Here is a 20,082-nt window from a genome sequence, read left to right as displayed (position 1 = left end):
ATTCACAACGTTTCACTCTTTGGTAGTTGGTGACTTAGGCAGTGATTATTGTAATTTAAACTTAAAGTATCGTCGCCACACATACATACATACATACATACATACATACATACATACATACATACATACATACATACATACATACATACATACATACATACATACATACATACATACATACATACATACATACATACATACATACATACATACATACATACATACATACATACATACATACATACATACATACATACATACATACATACATACATACATACATACATACATACATACATACATACATACATACATACATACATACATACATACATACATACATACATACATACATACATACATACATACATACATACATACATACATACATACATACATACATACATACATACATACATACATACATACATACATACATACATACATACATACATACATACATACATACATACATACATACATACATACATACATACATACATACATACATACATACATACATACATACATACATACATACATACATACATACATACATACATACATACATACATACATACATACATACATACATACATACATACATACATACATACATACATACATACATACATACATACATACATACATACATACATACATACATACATACATACATACATACATACATACATACATACATACATACATACATACATACATACATACATACATACATACATACATACATACATACATACATACATACATACATACATACATACATACATACATACATACATACATACATACATACATACATACATACATACATACATACATACATACATACATACATACATACATACATACATACATACATACATACATACATACATACATACATACATACATACATACATACATACATACATACATACATACATACATACATACATACATACATACATACATACATACATACATACATACATACATACATACATACATACATACATACATACATACATACATACATACATACATACATACATACATACATACATACATACATACATACATACATACATACATACATACATACATACATACATACATACATACATACATACATACATACATACATACATACATACATACATACATACATACATACATACATACATACATACATACATACATACATACATACATACATACATACATACATACATACATACATACATACATACATACATACATACATACATACATACATACATACATACATACATACATACATACATACATACATACATACATACATACATACATACATACATACATACATACATACATACATACATACATACATACATACATACATACATACATACATACATACATACATACATACATACATACATACATACATACATACATACATACATACATACATACATACATACATACATACATACATACATACATACATACATACATACATACATACATACATACATACATACATACATACATACATACATACATACATACATACATACATACATACATACATACATACATACATACATACATACATACATACATACATACATACATACATACATACATACATACATACATACATACATACATACATACATACATACATACATACATACATACATACATACATACATACATACATACATACATACATACATACATACATACATACATACATACATACATACATACATACATACATACATACATACATACATACATACATACATACATACATACATACATACATACATACATACATACATACATACATACATACATACATACATACATACATACATACATACATACATACATACATACATACATACATACATACATACATACATACATACATACATACATACATACATACATACATACATACATACATACATACATACATACATACATACATACATACATACATACATACATACATACATACATACATACATACATACATACATACATACATACATACATACATACATACATACATACATACATACATACATACATACATACATACATACATACATACATACATACATACATACATACATACATACATACATACATACATACATACATACATACATACATACATACATACATACATACATACATACATACATACATACATACATACATACATACATACATACATACATACATACATACATACATACATACATACATACATACATACATACATACATACATACATACATACATACATACATACATACATACATACATACATACATACATACATACATACATACATACATACATACATACATACATACATACATACATACATACATACATACATACATACATACATACATACATACATACATACATACATACATACATACATACATACATACATACATACATACATACATACATACATACATACATACATACATACATACATACATACATACATACATACATACATACATACATACATACATACATACATACATACATACATACATACATACATACATACATACATACATACATACATACATACATACATACATACATACATACATACATACATACATACATACATACATACATACATACATACATACATACATACATACATACATACATACATACATACATACATACATACATACATACATACATACATACATACATACATACATACATACATACATACATACATACATACATACATACATACATACATACATACATACATACATACATACATACATACATACATACATACATACATACATACATACATACATACATACATACATACATACATACATACATACATACATACATACATACATACATACATACATACATACATACATACATACATACATACATACATACATACATACATACATACATACATACATACATACATACATACATACATACATACATACATACATACATACATACATACATACATACATACATACATACATACATACATACATACATACATACATACATACATACATACATACATACATACATACATACATACATACATACATACATACATACATACATACATACATACATACATACATACATACATACATACATACATACATACATACATACATACATACATACATACATACATACATACATACATACATACATACATACATACATACATACATACATACATACATACATACATACATACATACATACATACATACATACATACATACATACATACATACATACATACATACATACATACATACATACATACATACATACATACATACATACATACATACATACATACATACATACATACATACATACATACATACATACATACATACATACATACATACATACATACATACATACATACATACATACATACATACATACATACATACATACATACATACATACATACATACATACATACATACATACATACATACATACATACATACATACATACATACATACATACATACATACATACATACATACATACATACATACATACATACATACATACATACATACATACATACATACATACATACATACATACATACATACATACATACATACATACATACATACATACATACATACATACATACATACATACATACATACATACATACATACATACATACATACATACATACATACATACATACATACATACATACATACATACATACATACATACATACATACATACATACATACATACATACATACATACATACATACATACATACATACATACATACATACATACATACATACATACATACATACATACATACATACATACATACATACATACATACATACATACATACATACATACATACATACATACATACATACATACATACATACATACATACATACATACATACATACATACATACATACATACATACATACATACATACATACATACATACATACATACATACATACATACATACATACATACATACATACATACATACATACATACATACATACATACATACATACATACATACATACATACATACATACATACATACATACATACATACATACATACATACATACATACATACATACATACATACATACATACATACATACATACATACATACATACATACATACATACATACATACATACATACATACATACATACATACATACATACATACATACATACATACATACATACATACATACATACATACATACATACATACATACATACATACATACATACATACATACATACATACATACATACATACATACATACATACATACATACATACATACATACATACATACATACATACATACATACATACATACATACATACATACATACATACATACATACATACATACATACATACATACATACATACATACATACATACATACATACATACATACATACATACATACATACATACATACATACATACATACATACATACATACATACATACATACATACATACATACATACATACATACATACATACATACATACATACATACATACATACATACATACATACATACATACATACATACATACATACATACATACATACATACATACATACATACATACATACATACATACATACATACATACATACATACATACATACATACATACATACATACATACATACATACATACATACATACATACATACATACATACATACATACATACATACATACATACATACATACATACATACATACATACATACATACATACATACATACATACATACATACATACATACATACATACATACATACATACATACATACATACATACATACATACATACATACATACATACATACATACATACATACATACATACATACATACATACATACATACATACATACATACATACATACATACATACATACATACATACATACATACATACATACATACATACATACATACATACATACATACATACATACATACATACATACATACATACATACATACATACATACATACATACATACATACATACATACATACATACATACATACATACATACATACATACATACATACATACATACATACATACATACATACATACATACATACATACATACATACATACATACATACATACATACATACATACATACATACATACATACATACATACATACATACATACATACATACATACATACATACATACATACATACATACATACATACATACATACATACATACATACATACATACATACATACATACATACATACATACATACATACATACATACATACATACATACATACATACATACATACATACATACATACATACATACATACATACATACATACATACATACATACATACATACATACATACATACATACATACATACATACATACATACATACATACATACATACATACATACATACATACATACATACATACATACATACATACATACATACATACATACATACATACATACATACATACATACATACATACATACATACATACATACATACATACATACATACATACATACATACATACATACATACATACATACATACATACATACATACATACATACATACATACATACATACATACATACATACATACATACATACATACATACATACATACATACATACATACATACATACATACATACATACATACATACATACATACATACATACATACATACATACATACATACATACATACATACATACATACATACATACATACATACATACATACATACATACATACATACATACATACATACATACATACATACATACATACATACATACATACATACATACATACATACATACATACATACATACATACATACATACATACATACATACATACATACATACATACATACATACATACATACATACATACATACATACATACATACATACATACATACATACATACATACATACATACATACATACATACATACATACATACATACATACATACATACATACATACATACATACATACATACATACATACATACATACATACATACATACATACATACATACATACATACATACATACATACATACATACATACATACATACATACATACATACATACATACATACATACATACATACATACATACATACATACATACATACATACATACATACATACATACATACATACATACATACATACATACATACATACATACATACATACATACATACATACATACATACATACATACATACATACATACATACATACATACATACATACATACATACATACATACATACATACATACATACATACATACATACATACATACATACATACATACATACATACATACATACATACATACATACATACATACATACATACATACATACATACATACATACATACATACATACATACATACATACATACATACATACATACATACATACATACATACATACATACATACATACATACATACATACATACATACATACATACATACATACATACATACATACATACATACATACATACATACATACATACATACATACATACATACATACATACATACATACATACATACATACATACATACATACATACATACATACATACATACATACATACATACATACATACATACATACATACATACATACATACATACATACATACATACATACATACATACATACATACATACATACATACATACATACATACATACATACATACATACATACATACATACATACATACATACATACATACATACATACATACATACATACATACATACATACATACATACATACATACATACATACATACATACATACATACATACATACATACATACATACATACATACATACATACATACATACATACATACATACATACATACATACATACATACATACATACATACATACATACATACATACATACATACATACATACATACATACATACATACATACATACATACATACATACATACATACATACATACATACATACATACATACATACATACATACATACATACATACATACATACATACATACATACATACATACATACATACATACATACATACATACATACATACATACATACATACATACATACATACATACATACATACATACATACATACATACATACATACATACATACATACATACATACATACATACATACATACATACATACATACATACATACATACATACATACATACATACATACATACATACATACATACATACATACATACATACATACATACATACATACATACATACATACATACATACATACATACATACATACATACATACATACATACATACATACATACATACATACATACATACATACATACATACATACATACATACATACATACATACATACATACATACATACATACATACATACATACATACATACATACATACATACATACATACATACATACATACATACATACATACATACATACATACATACATACATACATACATACATACATACATACATACATACATACATACATACATACATACATACATACATACATACATACATACATACATACATACATACATACATACATACATACATACATACATACATACATACATACATACATACATACATACATACATACATACATACATACATACATACATACATACATACATACATACATACATACATACATACATACATACATACATACATACATACATACATACATACATACATACATACATACATACATACATACATACATACATACATACATACATACATACATACATACATACATACATACATACATACATACATACATACATACATACATACATACATACATACATACATACATACATACATACATACATACATACATACATACATACATACATACATACATACATACATACATACATACATACATACATACATACATACATACATACATACATACATACATACATACATACATACATACATACATACATACATACATACATACATACATACATACATACATACATACATACATACATACATACATACATACATACATACATACATACATACATACATACATACATACATACATACATACATACATACATACATACATACATACATACATACATACATACATACATACATACATACATACATACATACATACATACATACATACATACATACATACATACATACATACATACATACATACATACATACATACATACATACATACATACATACATACATACATACATACATACATACATACATACATACATACATACATACATACATACATACATACATACATACATACATACATACATACATACATACATACATACATACATACATACATACATACATACATACATACATACATACATACATACATACATACATACATACATACATACATACATACATACATACATACATACATACATACATACATACATACATACATACATACATACATACATACATACATACATACATACATACATACATACATACATACATACATACATACATACATACATACATACATACATACATACATACATACATACATACATACATACATACATACATACATACATACATACATACATACATACATACATACATACATACATACATACATACATACATACATACATACATACATACATACATACATACATACATACATACATACATACATACATACATACATACATACATACATACATACATACATACATACATACATACATACATACATACATACATACATACATACATACATACATACATACATACATACATACATACATACATACATACATACATACATACATACATACATACATACATACATACATACATACATACATACATACATACATACATACATACATACATACATACATACATACATACATACATACATACATACATACATACATACATACATACATACATACATACATACATACATACATACATACATACATACATACATACATACATACATACATACATACATACATACATACATACATACATACATACATACATACATACATACATACATACATACATACATACATACATACATACATACATACATACATACATACATACATACATACATACATACATACATACATACATACATACATACATACATACATACATACATACATACATACATACATACATACATACATACATACATACATACATACATACATACATACATACATACATACATACATACATACATACATACATACATACATACATACATACATACATACATACATACATACATACATACATACATACATACATACATACATACATACATACATACATACATACATACATACATACATACATACATACATACATACATACATACATACATACATACATACATACATACATACATACATACATACATACATACATACATACATACATACATACATACATACATACATACATACATACATACATACATACATACATACATACATACATACATACATACATACATACATACATACATACATACATACATACATACATACATACATACATACATACATACATACATACATACATACATACATACATACATACATACATACATACATACATACATACATACATACATACATACATACATACATACATACATACATACATACATACATACATACATACATACATACATACATACATACATACATACATACATACATACATACATACATACATACATACATACATACATACATACATACATACATACATACATACATACATACATACATACATACATACATACATACATACATACATACATACATACATACATACATACATACATACATACATACATACATACATACATACATACATACATACATACATACATACATACATACATACATACATACATACATACATACATACATACATACATACATACATACATAACGAGTAACGCAGTAACGAGCTTGTTGACTGTATATAAGCCTCGATTCTCGGACAAATGCTCATTCACTGTCGGCTTTAACGAGCGTGATTCCGACAATAAAAGATGATACTTTGGCCAAAATTATATATTTGAGGATTCACATGATACTAAAAGAATAACTAAACAGTAGTGAGGATCAGGATACATTACTATTGATATGACAGAAAATTTTTGAAGTCTTAAGGTAGGATTTAGTTTCCAGTTTATTTGAAATTCATTTATGATTTCCCGCCCGTTCGCATTGAGGCCTCTCAAGGGCAACTGATATAGTGATAATTAAAGTACTTAGCTGACTATAACGTCATATATTTGAGTTCATGAGTGGTGCGAAATATGTGATTCTAGCTTTGTTTCTTTTCTTTTTAGATGAAACGCACTGGAAAATTTAAGTATTATGTGATACAATTTCTGGAATTACCTCACCAAGATATTGATCAGTATGTGTGCATACCATGGTCATGGATAGTAGTACGAAGAAAAATGGATCAAAAAGTAATAGTATCGTATCCTGTCGAAGATCCATCAGAAACAGTTAAGCGTGTTAAAAGAAGGCAAAGATTTTCAGAAGATTGGAAATTATATTTGTCTCTTGTGAAATATGGCACTGGTAAGGATTTTTTTTTTACTTGCCTTTGAGTGTTTCAGTTCAAAAATAGTGTAACATAATTGATAGTGAGAAACTTTTAATTATGGAGTGCAATTGAAATGAAATGATATTTTCTTTTGCAGATGTGTACGAAGATGCGGAAATTTTTATCAAAGTAAGGATAAATGATGTGTACTATGAATATAAATGCTCGAATCCAAAGAATGGAGGTACATATCGTGAATTATAATCTTTGTTTGAGTTCAGTACTATAACTATTTTTATCAGAATCCATGAAATTGTATAAAAATAATGGTTCCAACGAGAATGTTTTAGATAGTGTGTTCGATAGGTCATAAATATCAATTCGATGTCAAAATAAATATTAGCATACAAAAGAAAGGTTTGAATGTCTTTTCCGCACAATATATAAAATAATAATAATTTTCGGTTTTAGATCAAGAATTACCAACGATGGCGAAAAAAAAACACGCAGACCCAAACGAAACTCGAAGTCAAATAATGAAATTGACAAACCTCTGGATTTAGTCGTAACTTCGAACAATGATGACAAATCTGAAACGAAGAAACTAAAACGAACGACGCTGTCTACCCCAGACATAGAAACTTCTTCGAAACGGTCAAAAGTTGTTGAGCCAAATGAATCTGTTAGTGACACCGTAGAACAGCCGAATCAAGCATCCGAATGCTTGAGTGAAACTCAACCCTCACCAACTCGTGAAGATTTTCCGATTCAAAATTTGTGTTCGTCAGAAGTATCCTTTGACGAATCTGACGACAGAAGTTGTGCTGAAGAGATAGAGTCCGTTGAAAATAGGGAACAGGAGCGACCATCTGTTATTCAGAATTCTTCGAATTTAACGAATTCATTGTTAAATCCGAAACCTATGCTTGACCCCACATTTTTCACAGAACTTCTTACGGTCTTACGGAATCTGCATGCAGTTTCTGCTAACTCATACAGCCTGGTAAATAACTTACGTAGAATAATAATTGGTAATACAGAAACATTGAAAGATCTAAAACAGTTAATCGTCAATAGCCGTAGTCCAAACAGCGATATTCCGACCACATCTCCATCAACAAACATTACAGTGGAAGTTGAGGAGATATCCGAAAAAAACAACAGCAATCAAGAGCAACGAGATGAAGCATACGATGACCATGGTGATAATGAGACTGATGAAGTTCCTAAGAAAAAACGTTTTCAAAAGCGAAAATTTGTTATACCTCCAGAATACGATGAAAATGACTCAAGATGGACCTTAAAGCATCGTTAAATGGCTCCGGGACTTGTAGAACTCATGCCCCATACCAATGTCTACATCAATGCCATAAAACTTAGTAATTGCAAGAGATTGTCAAAAGATTGCAAATCATTGGCTCGATTGTTATTGGTCGAAATTTTCACTAAGAGTGCATTGACCATCTGTTCATTAACCGGGTCAAGAGCTAGAGCTTACGATGTCGAAGGAGCAACTATCAGACCAGGATTAGATGAAAATGCCAGAACAGTGTTGCTCACATATGTTGAAGAGTACGGCCGTGGAAAAGGTTGGATTACATTAGACACTCAATCTATTCAGAACAGTATTCGTAATAAAATGCAAGAGTTTAGATTTAAATATGCATAATAAGTTTGTTATTGCACGCAGCCATTATTAGTATTATGTAAACATTTACGGGTATTAGTTTTAAGTGTATTTATTTACTAAGAACTAGTTTGTGTCATTAAAACATTATTTGCAGTCTTGTAATATAGTTATCTGAATAAATTCTATGAATATAATTAGTAAATTCTGATTTCTATATGCCCTTTTGCATCTCCCTTTTTCAAGAATACTATAATCTCGTTTGTGGTTAATTTAAAACAATGATATCCTGATACTTCTTCGAATTAAAAAATCCCCGAGCCTTGATCATGTGTAAATGACAAATATCCACAGATGCAATGTTCGCTCTAAAAATATTGCGTTAGTCAACACTCAAACCATGCTCGTCACTAAGTTCATTCACCTCAATTCCATTAGGTAGTACTGGAAATCGTATAATATACGGTTCCCTATGAAAATTAATTGCCAGAAATATATAGAGAATAAACATTTAGACTATCAACCAATCGATAGGACAATTGTGTCGAGTATCATTGACACAATTATTCATAATTTAAGACCTTGTGAGTTCAACTAACGTTCATTGACTTACTGAGTTATTTCACTTCCATTATAACTTAGAATCATAATAAGAGTGAAAAATCGTTTGTGTAATGTGAGTAGTATCACTTACATTTTTACGACCCGACATAAACATGTTTGTGTTAAAACTAGAACAAGGTGTGGGCGGTAATGACATCATTTGTAATAATAGTTTCTCAAAAGTAGTTGGTTGCGTCATTTTATCCATTTAGAGAACTCATGAAAATATCGAATTTTCAAAAACTTTTAGATATGCGCACTATTTATTCGACGTAATAACAAGTTGAAAATTTCAAATTTTGATATCTGTTATTTGCATTTGTCGTCCAATCAGCACATGTTATTGCGAGCGGTTCACATTATTTGATAAGAGAAAAGCCCCATTCCGATTTTATTATCAATTGGAGTCATTGGTTATATAATAACAAAACAAACAACAATATTATATAATAATAACAGGTTATATAATAATAAAACAAACAACAGTATTTTATCATGAGTCCTAACCGTCGATGACATTCCGTTGGTAGACTATTATCTATTCGTAGTATCAGAAAATACTATCAGGTTTTACGTTAATATAAATCATCTCTGAATATCTCAAAATGAACGCCAGGCGGTTCAAGGACTAGGTTCCAAATTTAAGCGATATGTTTCCGCAGTTTTACGAGCTCATTCAGTTTTCAACAGTATAGTAAATTTGAACAGATGTTGTTACGGAGGTACTTTATGAGCCTGACAGAACTTTAATTGTCATCGATTTGTTACATTAATTTACTTGCTGTTAAATATACTATAGAATTTGTCTAGTTGGCTGTAAGTTATTTGACGATAATTGTAAGTGCCTACCCTATTCCCGATCCGCCACCCTGAGCCGCCTGCGTCCGAGTATCGAATTCGGTGATTGAGACATCACCTGGCGCCCAACAACTGCAGCAGCCGAATCAGGTACGTCAACGAGATTGTGCGGGAATAGTTCGACTGACGGATTCCAGTCGAGCTAATCTTCGGTCACATAGTATATAAAAAAAAATTATAGAACGCAACGAAATTTGTTTTTATCAAGACATCCAAAACTCGGAAACCACTAATTTCAGCTAACGAAGATTTTGTCGATTCATTCATATCTTATAATTTACAAATAAAAATAATAAATATGCAATAAACAATCAAGTAACTTGAATAATTCAAATGATACGAAATTTATCTCTAAAATGACACATGATCTTTTCGAACTTTCAGCCAAAATCGGAACTATAAATTAATTTGCTAATATTATCACATGAACACGTGAAAACTAAATAGCTGTATGTTTTCTGTTTAAAATAAGCACTTAGATGCTAGGCTACAGATCGGTATACAGATTTCAAACCGTTAAAATATATAATATAAAAACAATTGTCTAGAATAAAAAATTACATTTTCAACAAGAGCTAAGGCCCAAAACAAGCGGGGCGCTTGTCTACCGGGTGGGAGGTGTTACGTCCCAGCCTGCTCGTCAGATGTCTCTGACTATTTTTAAATACTATCCATTGAGAGACCGATCTGAGACCTAACTAATTAATTAAGATGCATATTGATAATTTAGTAAGTGACATAATTAATAAGTTACCCTATATTGTAGAACATAATTTAATGTAATAGTATAATGTAATATAATAATATAATTTGATATAATAATATAATATAATATAATATAATAATATAAAGTAATAGAATGTAAAATAGTATAATATTATTTAGAATATTTAAAACATATTGATAAAGTTATTTTTCTCTTAATATTTGCTATGCACAAATAAACGCTGATGCCTCGAGTAAATCCTCGAGACGTGCAGCTGCACAAACATCTATTTTGTTCTAAGATAACTTTTGTTCATAGATAAGTGACTCATTTGTTAATAACAAAAACGGAGCAAGCGTAAGAACGGAGCATGGATCATTCGAGAATATCGCTTATCTTGATCCACTCCTCTATATCGAGCGTTGCGCGGGCCTGATGCCTAAGCACCTCATGTTGATAAGAGATCATTCAAAATTATTCTTTTATAATTGAATAAATCGGATTAAGATATATAATAATATATAATCAAACAACCAGTTTATTTCAACCACCAAATGGTGACTGTTCAACCCATACTTAATACTTATTTATAATTATATGTAAGTTCTTATTAGGTCCAATTCAAATCGACCGCTCAACTACACTAACGCCAAAACATCAACCAGAACGTAACCGTTGCTATAAATTATAGTTAATAGTTATTAATCATCTTTAATGTGTCAAATAATTATTAAAAAAGTAGTTTAAAAGTGTTACAACAGAATTTATAAATCAATTTAATAATTTTCTCAAATAATTTCTACCGAATTTATTTTATATCAGTACCATAGAACGCTAAATTTGAAATTTGTTTCTCCTTCTTGACGCTCTCAAGTTGTAGTATTGTCCTTTCAGATTTGTCTTTTTACAGTAAAATAGATGAATAATGTGCATACAAAAATTGAAAAAGTTTAACTTTAAAATCTTAAAAGTTTTAATTAAAAAAATCACAGTTAGAACGGAATCACCCATATACCAATCGGATTCAATCGGAAAATAATCGAAAATTAAAACTATTATTTTTTTATTGAAATATTTTAATCAGGTTCCATCAAAAACTAAAAAATATTTTTTCCGATTGAAATTCAATCAGAGACCTCGAACGCTCCCGAACATTTCTGATTGAAAATTTGTTTCGCATCAAAACTAATAGGATTCTGATTGAGTGTCTTCCCAGATACTTTCTATCAGATTCAATCGGATTCAATTGGAGCTTTTAATTTTAAACTTATAAATCAATAACATTTTCGACATTATCATCTAAATAGCTTTGACATCAATTACGAAAAACTCCAAAATATAATGTATTCGTTCTAAAATAATAGTTACCGTTTAGTATACAAATAAACTGTCGATTTCAAAAGCTCAAAATCTTTGTCAGGAGTTATCTAGTAAAATCTCAAGAGTGTTATTATTAGACTTGCATCAAACAATCTAGTAGAAAATATTGTAATAATATGTCTGAAGTAGAAACTGATACATTCTTATGCAACGCCAAGCTAAAATGTAAAAATACTGGCATAGAGATGATAGAGTCATTTTAACGCTTTAATTCTCGATAGTGACAATACTAATAAATTATGTATCAAAAGCATCTGTACAAAATCTGATTAGATGGCATGAGAAAAAGTTTAGAGAATTCAAATAAAACACGACTAAAAGCAATGAGGTTTTAGCCAATCAAATATAACTTTATTACGTGTCGATAACTATATTAAAATCGAACGATTCATTAATATTATTCACTGATTAAAAATAAACGAGAAAAAAAACATATACATTTAGTTTGTAATAACTACTGAGATATTTTAGATTCATTCCAATAACAAATCAAAAATCCAATAGGAATGTATTGTGTTTTTGACACAGTGATTGCAGATTAAGTTTCATGAAAAAATTCGTAATTTTGTAGAATAAGTATCTATGCATTCCCATAAAATCATATCTTTGCCAAATGCTATGCCAATTAAAAATTGTTCAAAACATGAAGTAGAAACTTCTTCTGAAAACATATAGAGTTCGGTGATGACAACTCTGATTGAAACCTTATACTATAAGAAAAAATGAAATAACTAGCAGAAAAATAAATCAATCAAGACCTGAGTATGCTGACATAAAAGTGGTCTAAGGTATTTCTCTTCGATTCTGATAGATATTTTATCAGTTATTTTGTATAGAAATGAATATAACTTTTCGTGCCCATTAAATCTCATACATTCCATTGAGGAAAAGTCAGTTAAGTTCTGAAACCTGATCTATTCCTATACATTCCCATAAATCAATAGAATGGAACTTTTTTCCGTTCAGATAGGTTATGGGAACTTAAATCGGATTATGACCGGAACCTAATAGTTTCTATAGGATTTTTTCAACAGGGTACTTAAAAAATGTTCAAAGGTTTCGGCAGCAATTTAAAAGTATTAATCGATATTGATTTATATACGAATATTAATAAGTTTATAGATAAATAGATTTCATTATATCTATGTAATGAATTCTATTGTAATTAACGTACAAAATTAAATTCATGATTAGGCATTATTTACGTAGGATGTGTATCAATTTCATTATTTGAGTTAAGTAATACCATAAACTTTTCTTTATTGTAAGTTCATAACAGACTAGAGAATCAGAATACTATCCAGCGATCACGAAAGTTGAGCAGCATCGGCTTAGGACATTAATTAGACGGGTGACGTAGTAAAGTAGTAGTCAACGGATAGTAGTTTTTTTTTTTAATTTAAATTTAACCGACATTTAGATTGATGAAGACAATACATCCTAATTAAATCTCCTAATTGATAATTTACAGTTATTCTAAATGAGATTCTAAAAATGACTATATTCGTTTATGCATGATTATATCTAATCATATATGACTATATATAATCAGATCTGGCCAATTTTCGGATCTGATCATATATAGACAATTAAGCATGATCATATATGATTAGACAAAATCTTTATTCATTGGGTAATTACGAAAAATTATTTGAAATGATTCAAAACGATTCGAAATAATTCAAAGCAATTTTAATCGACTAATATATACATATACACTTAGCATGGATTAAATCACTTTTCTTATTCAGGGTTTAATGATTGAGGCCCAATAATCTGAGGTTCCTACAGATTAGAATTGTTTATTGAATTATTTAAGAATTTTCGTAAATGATTATATTTTTGGCTCGCAAATAATTCTTTAAATGTTTTTCTGAAGAACATTTTTTATCGCGCACTTTTTGCACGTATACCTATTTTGTAGGTTAGACTAAACTAAACATAAAATATATGAATACCAAACGTCAGCTAATAAATTTAGGTTATGATCAAACGTTTACAAAAAGATATTTTTTGACCTCATAAGGACATCAACGAAAGTTATCGTAAGGTTATCTTTTAGATTTCGATAAATCGATATCCCTAAAAATTTGTCAAAAAGATAACATTTGTCTGGCCTTATAACGTTCCGTACTATTTTACGCGTCCCACGGCGGAGTGTGGTTGGCGCTCAGTAGCCGTTATGGCTCTCCGTTGGTGAAAAATAACTGAAAATAAAGTAATAATAACCAAAGTCCTACCTGAAGATATCCCGAATCTCCCTGGACACACAGCTCTACTCAGGCTGGGTTAGACAACCTAGTTGGGCGCCAGTTCGTGTGCCTCCACGAACAAAATTTACTCAAAATAAATACAACGGAGAAAATGAAAATGAAAATAAAATAAATGAGAGGATAGCGATTGTCAGATTTAGGAATAGGATAGCAAGAAAAAGATAGCAGTAATTAAAATAATAAAATTAAATAATACCGAGTTGCTGACCATTTGCATTTAATTATCATTTAATTAATAAATTAATTAATCAAATATATCGAATACTCACATAAATAATATCAAAAAAATAATATTAGTTCACTTACAACAAAAATAAAGATAGTATGCGTATACCAAAATTATAATCAAAATAATAATACTGAATAAACAATAAGTATATCAGCCGCAAAATAATTCATCGAACGTACAAAATATAATCACTCGCCGGTGATTTTCGGAAAATATAAATAATAGTAAATAATAATTTCACTCGCACGTGAATATAAACAAACGAAATAAATGTACTGAACTGATAACAATCTCAAAATACTACTTCAATAAGTATAAAGTATTATATCACTCACATGTGATCATAGAAAATATTAAATAAAATAATCTCACATAGGAATTTAAAGTATTTCCAATAGAAATTTCCAGTAATTTTTCCATGGTGAATTTTTACAGCATTCGCAAAATAATATTATGCTATACCCAACTAATAGTTATGGGATGGTCTTGAATCAAAATAATTACAAATGATATTTACACCTCTGCATCACTCTCACGTGATAAATAAAATAATAAAATAATAATACGCACCAGAAAATAATTATAATAATAATAACTCAAATTAATAATGAATAATAACTTAGCAAGTATAATATATTGAAAACCCAGTCGCATATGTTTGTCACAACCAAAATTAATATTGACCACGTGACATAAAATAATAATAATATCAAAATATTTCCCAGAATTAATATCCGGTTTTAATAAACAATAATAAATATTTTCGATCAAAACTTGAACATCCACTGGGCTCAATAACCACTCATTTCCTCATATGCCTGTAAATTTTATCAATAAAGAATCGTTATCTCAGTTATGCTCACACGATCGCAAATGGCCACCAACGCGGGAAAGCAAAGTTACACGCCAATGAATTACCAAAGGAACTTACAGTCGTCGTTGTAATATAACCGACGAACAGGCTCCATTGGGTATTATTAACAATCACTCGATGAGTAAACAAGTTTTTTTTTTTTTTGCAAAATAATAAGGCTAACTCTGATGGCTATTTTATTAAATATTTACGCACTATCTCAAATGGCGTCTTAATGATAGATATTACTATATAGCAGCACACCCTGCCCGTACAATTGTTTATCCACGTCTGACCATGGCAGCACGTGAATCTCACGCCGGCACCTCAGCCGGCGCCATGTTTGTGTTTATCTCTCCTTTTAACCAATGGAGAGCTATCTCTGTCGCATGTTAATTTTGACCAGTAGCAATACTAAATTACTCGATGTCAACTGTGTAACTTCGCTAGTTCCCGACGGTAAATGTCCATTTGCTTTCCTATGTCCTAATTATAACGTCCATGTAATGCAAAATCCACCGATGATTTATTCATAACAATCCTAAATTCATTCATAATTAAGTAAATTTCTCGATGCCAACTGTTGCGTCGACGCGCATGCGCCGATCAACCAAAAACTACAAGCATATAAATGAAATGACTAATTATCTCCCCAGCCTCATAAAATTTACTTGTATTCTCAAAATAATCAGTGAATTTTCATGAGTTCATC

At 28.2% G+C, this 20,082-nt stretch overlaps 1 protein-coding gene and 1 pseudogene across 1 annotated transcript in view; both read left to right on the top strand.

The window, feature by feature from the left end:
- The first annotated feature begins 10,635 nt into the window (after positions 1-10,635).
- On the top strand, positions 10,636-12,510 carry LOC103573785 (uncharacterized; annotated as a pseudogene).
- Positions 12,511-13,184: 674 nt separating this feature from the next.
- The window catches only part of LOC128668839 (low-density lipoprotein receptor-like), a 28,356-nt gene continuing 21,458 nt past the window's right edge, over positions 13,185-20,082 (top strand). Inside the window, exon 1 of the mRNA XM_053742641.1 lies at positions 13,185-13,253. Coding sequence (XP_053598616.1) covers positions 13,185-13,253 — 69 coding nt within the window. The remainder of the gene's footprint in view (positions 13,254-20,082) is intronic.

This window comes from Microplitis demolitor, chromosome 10 (genome assembly GCF_026212275.2).
Source record: "Microplitis demolitor isolate Queensland-Clemson2020A chromosome 10, iyMicDemo2.1a, whole genome shotgun sequence".
NCBI lineage: Eukaryota > Metazoa > Arthropoda > Insecta > Hymenoptera > Braconidae > Microplitis > Microplitis demolitor.
This window is presented reverse-complemented; position numbering and strand designations above follow the sequence as displayed.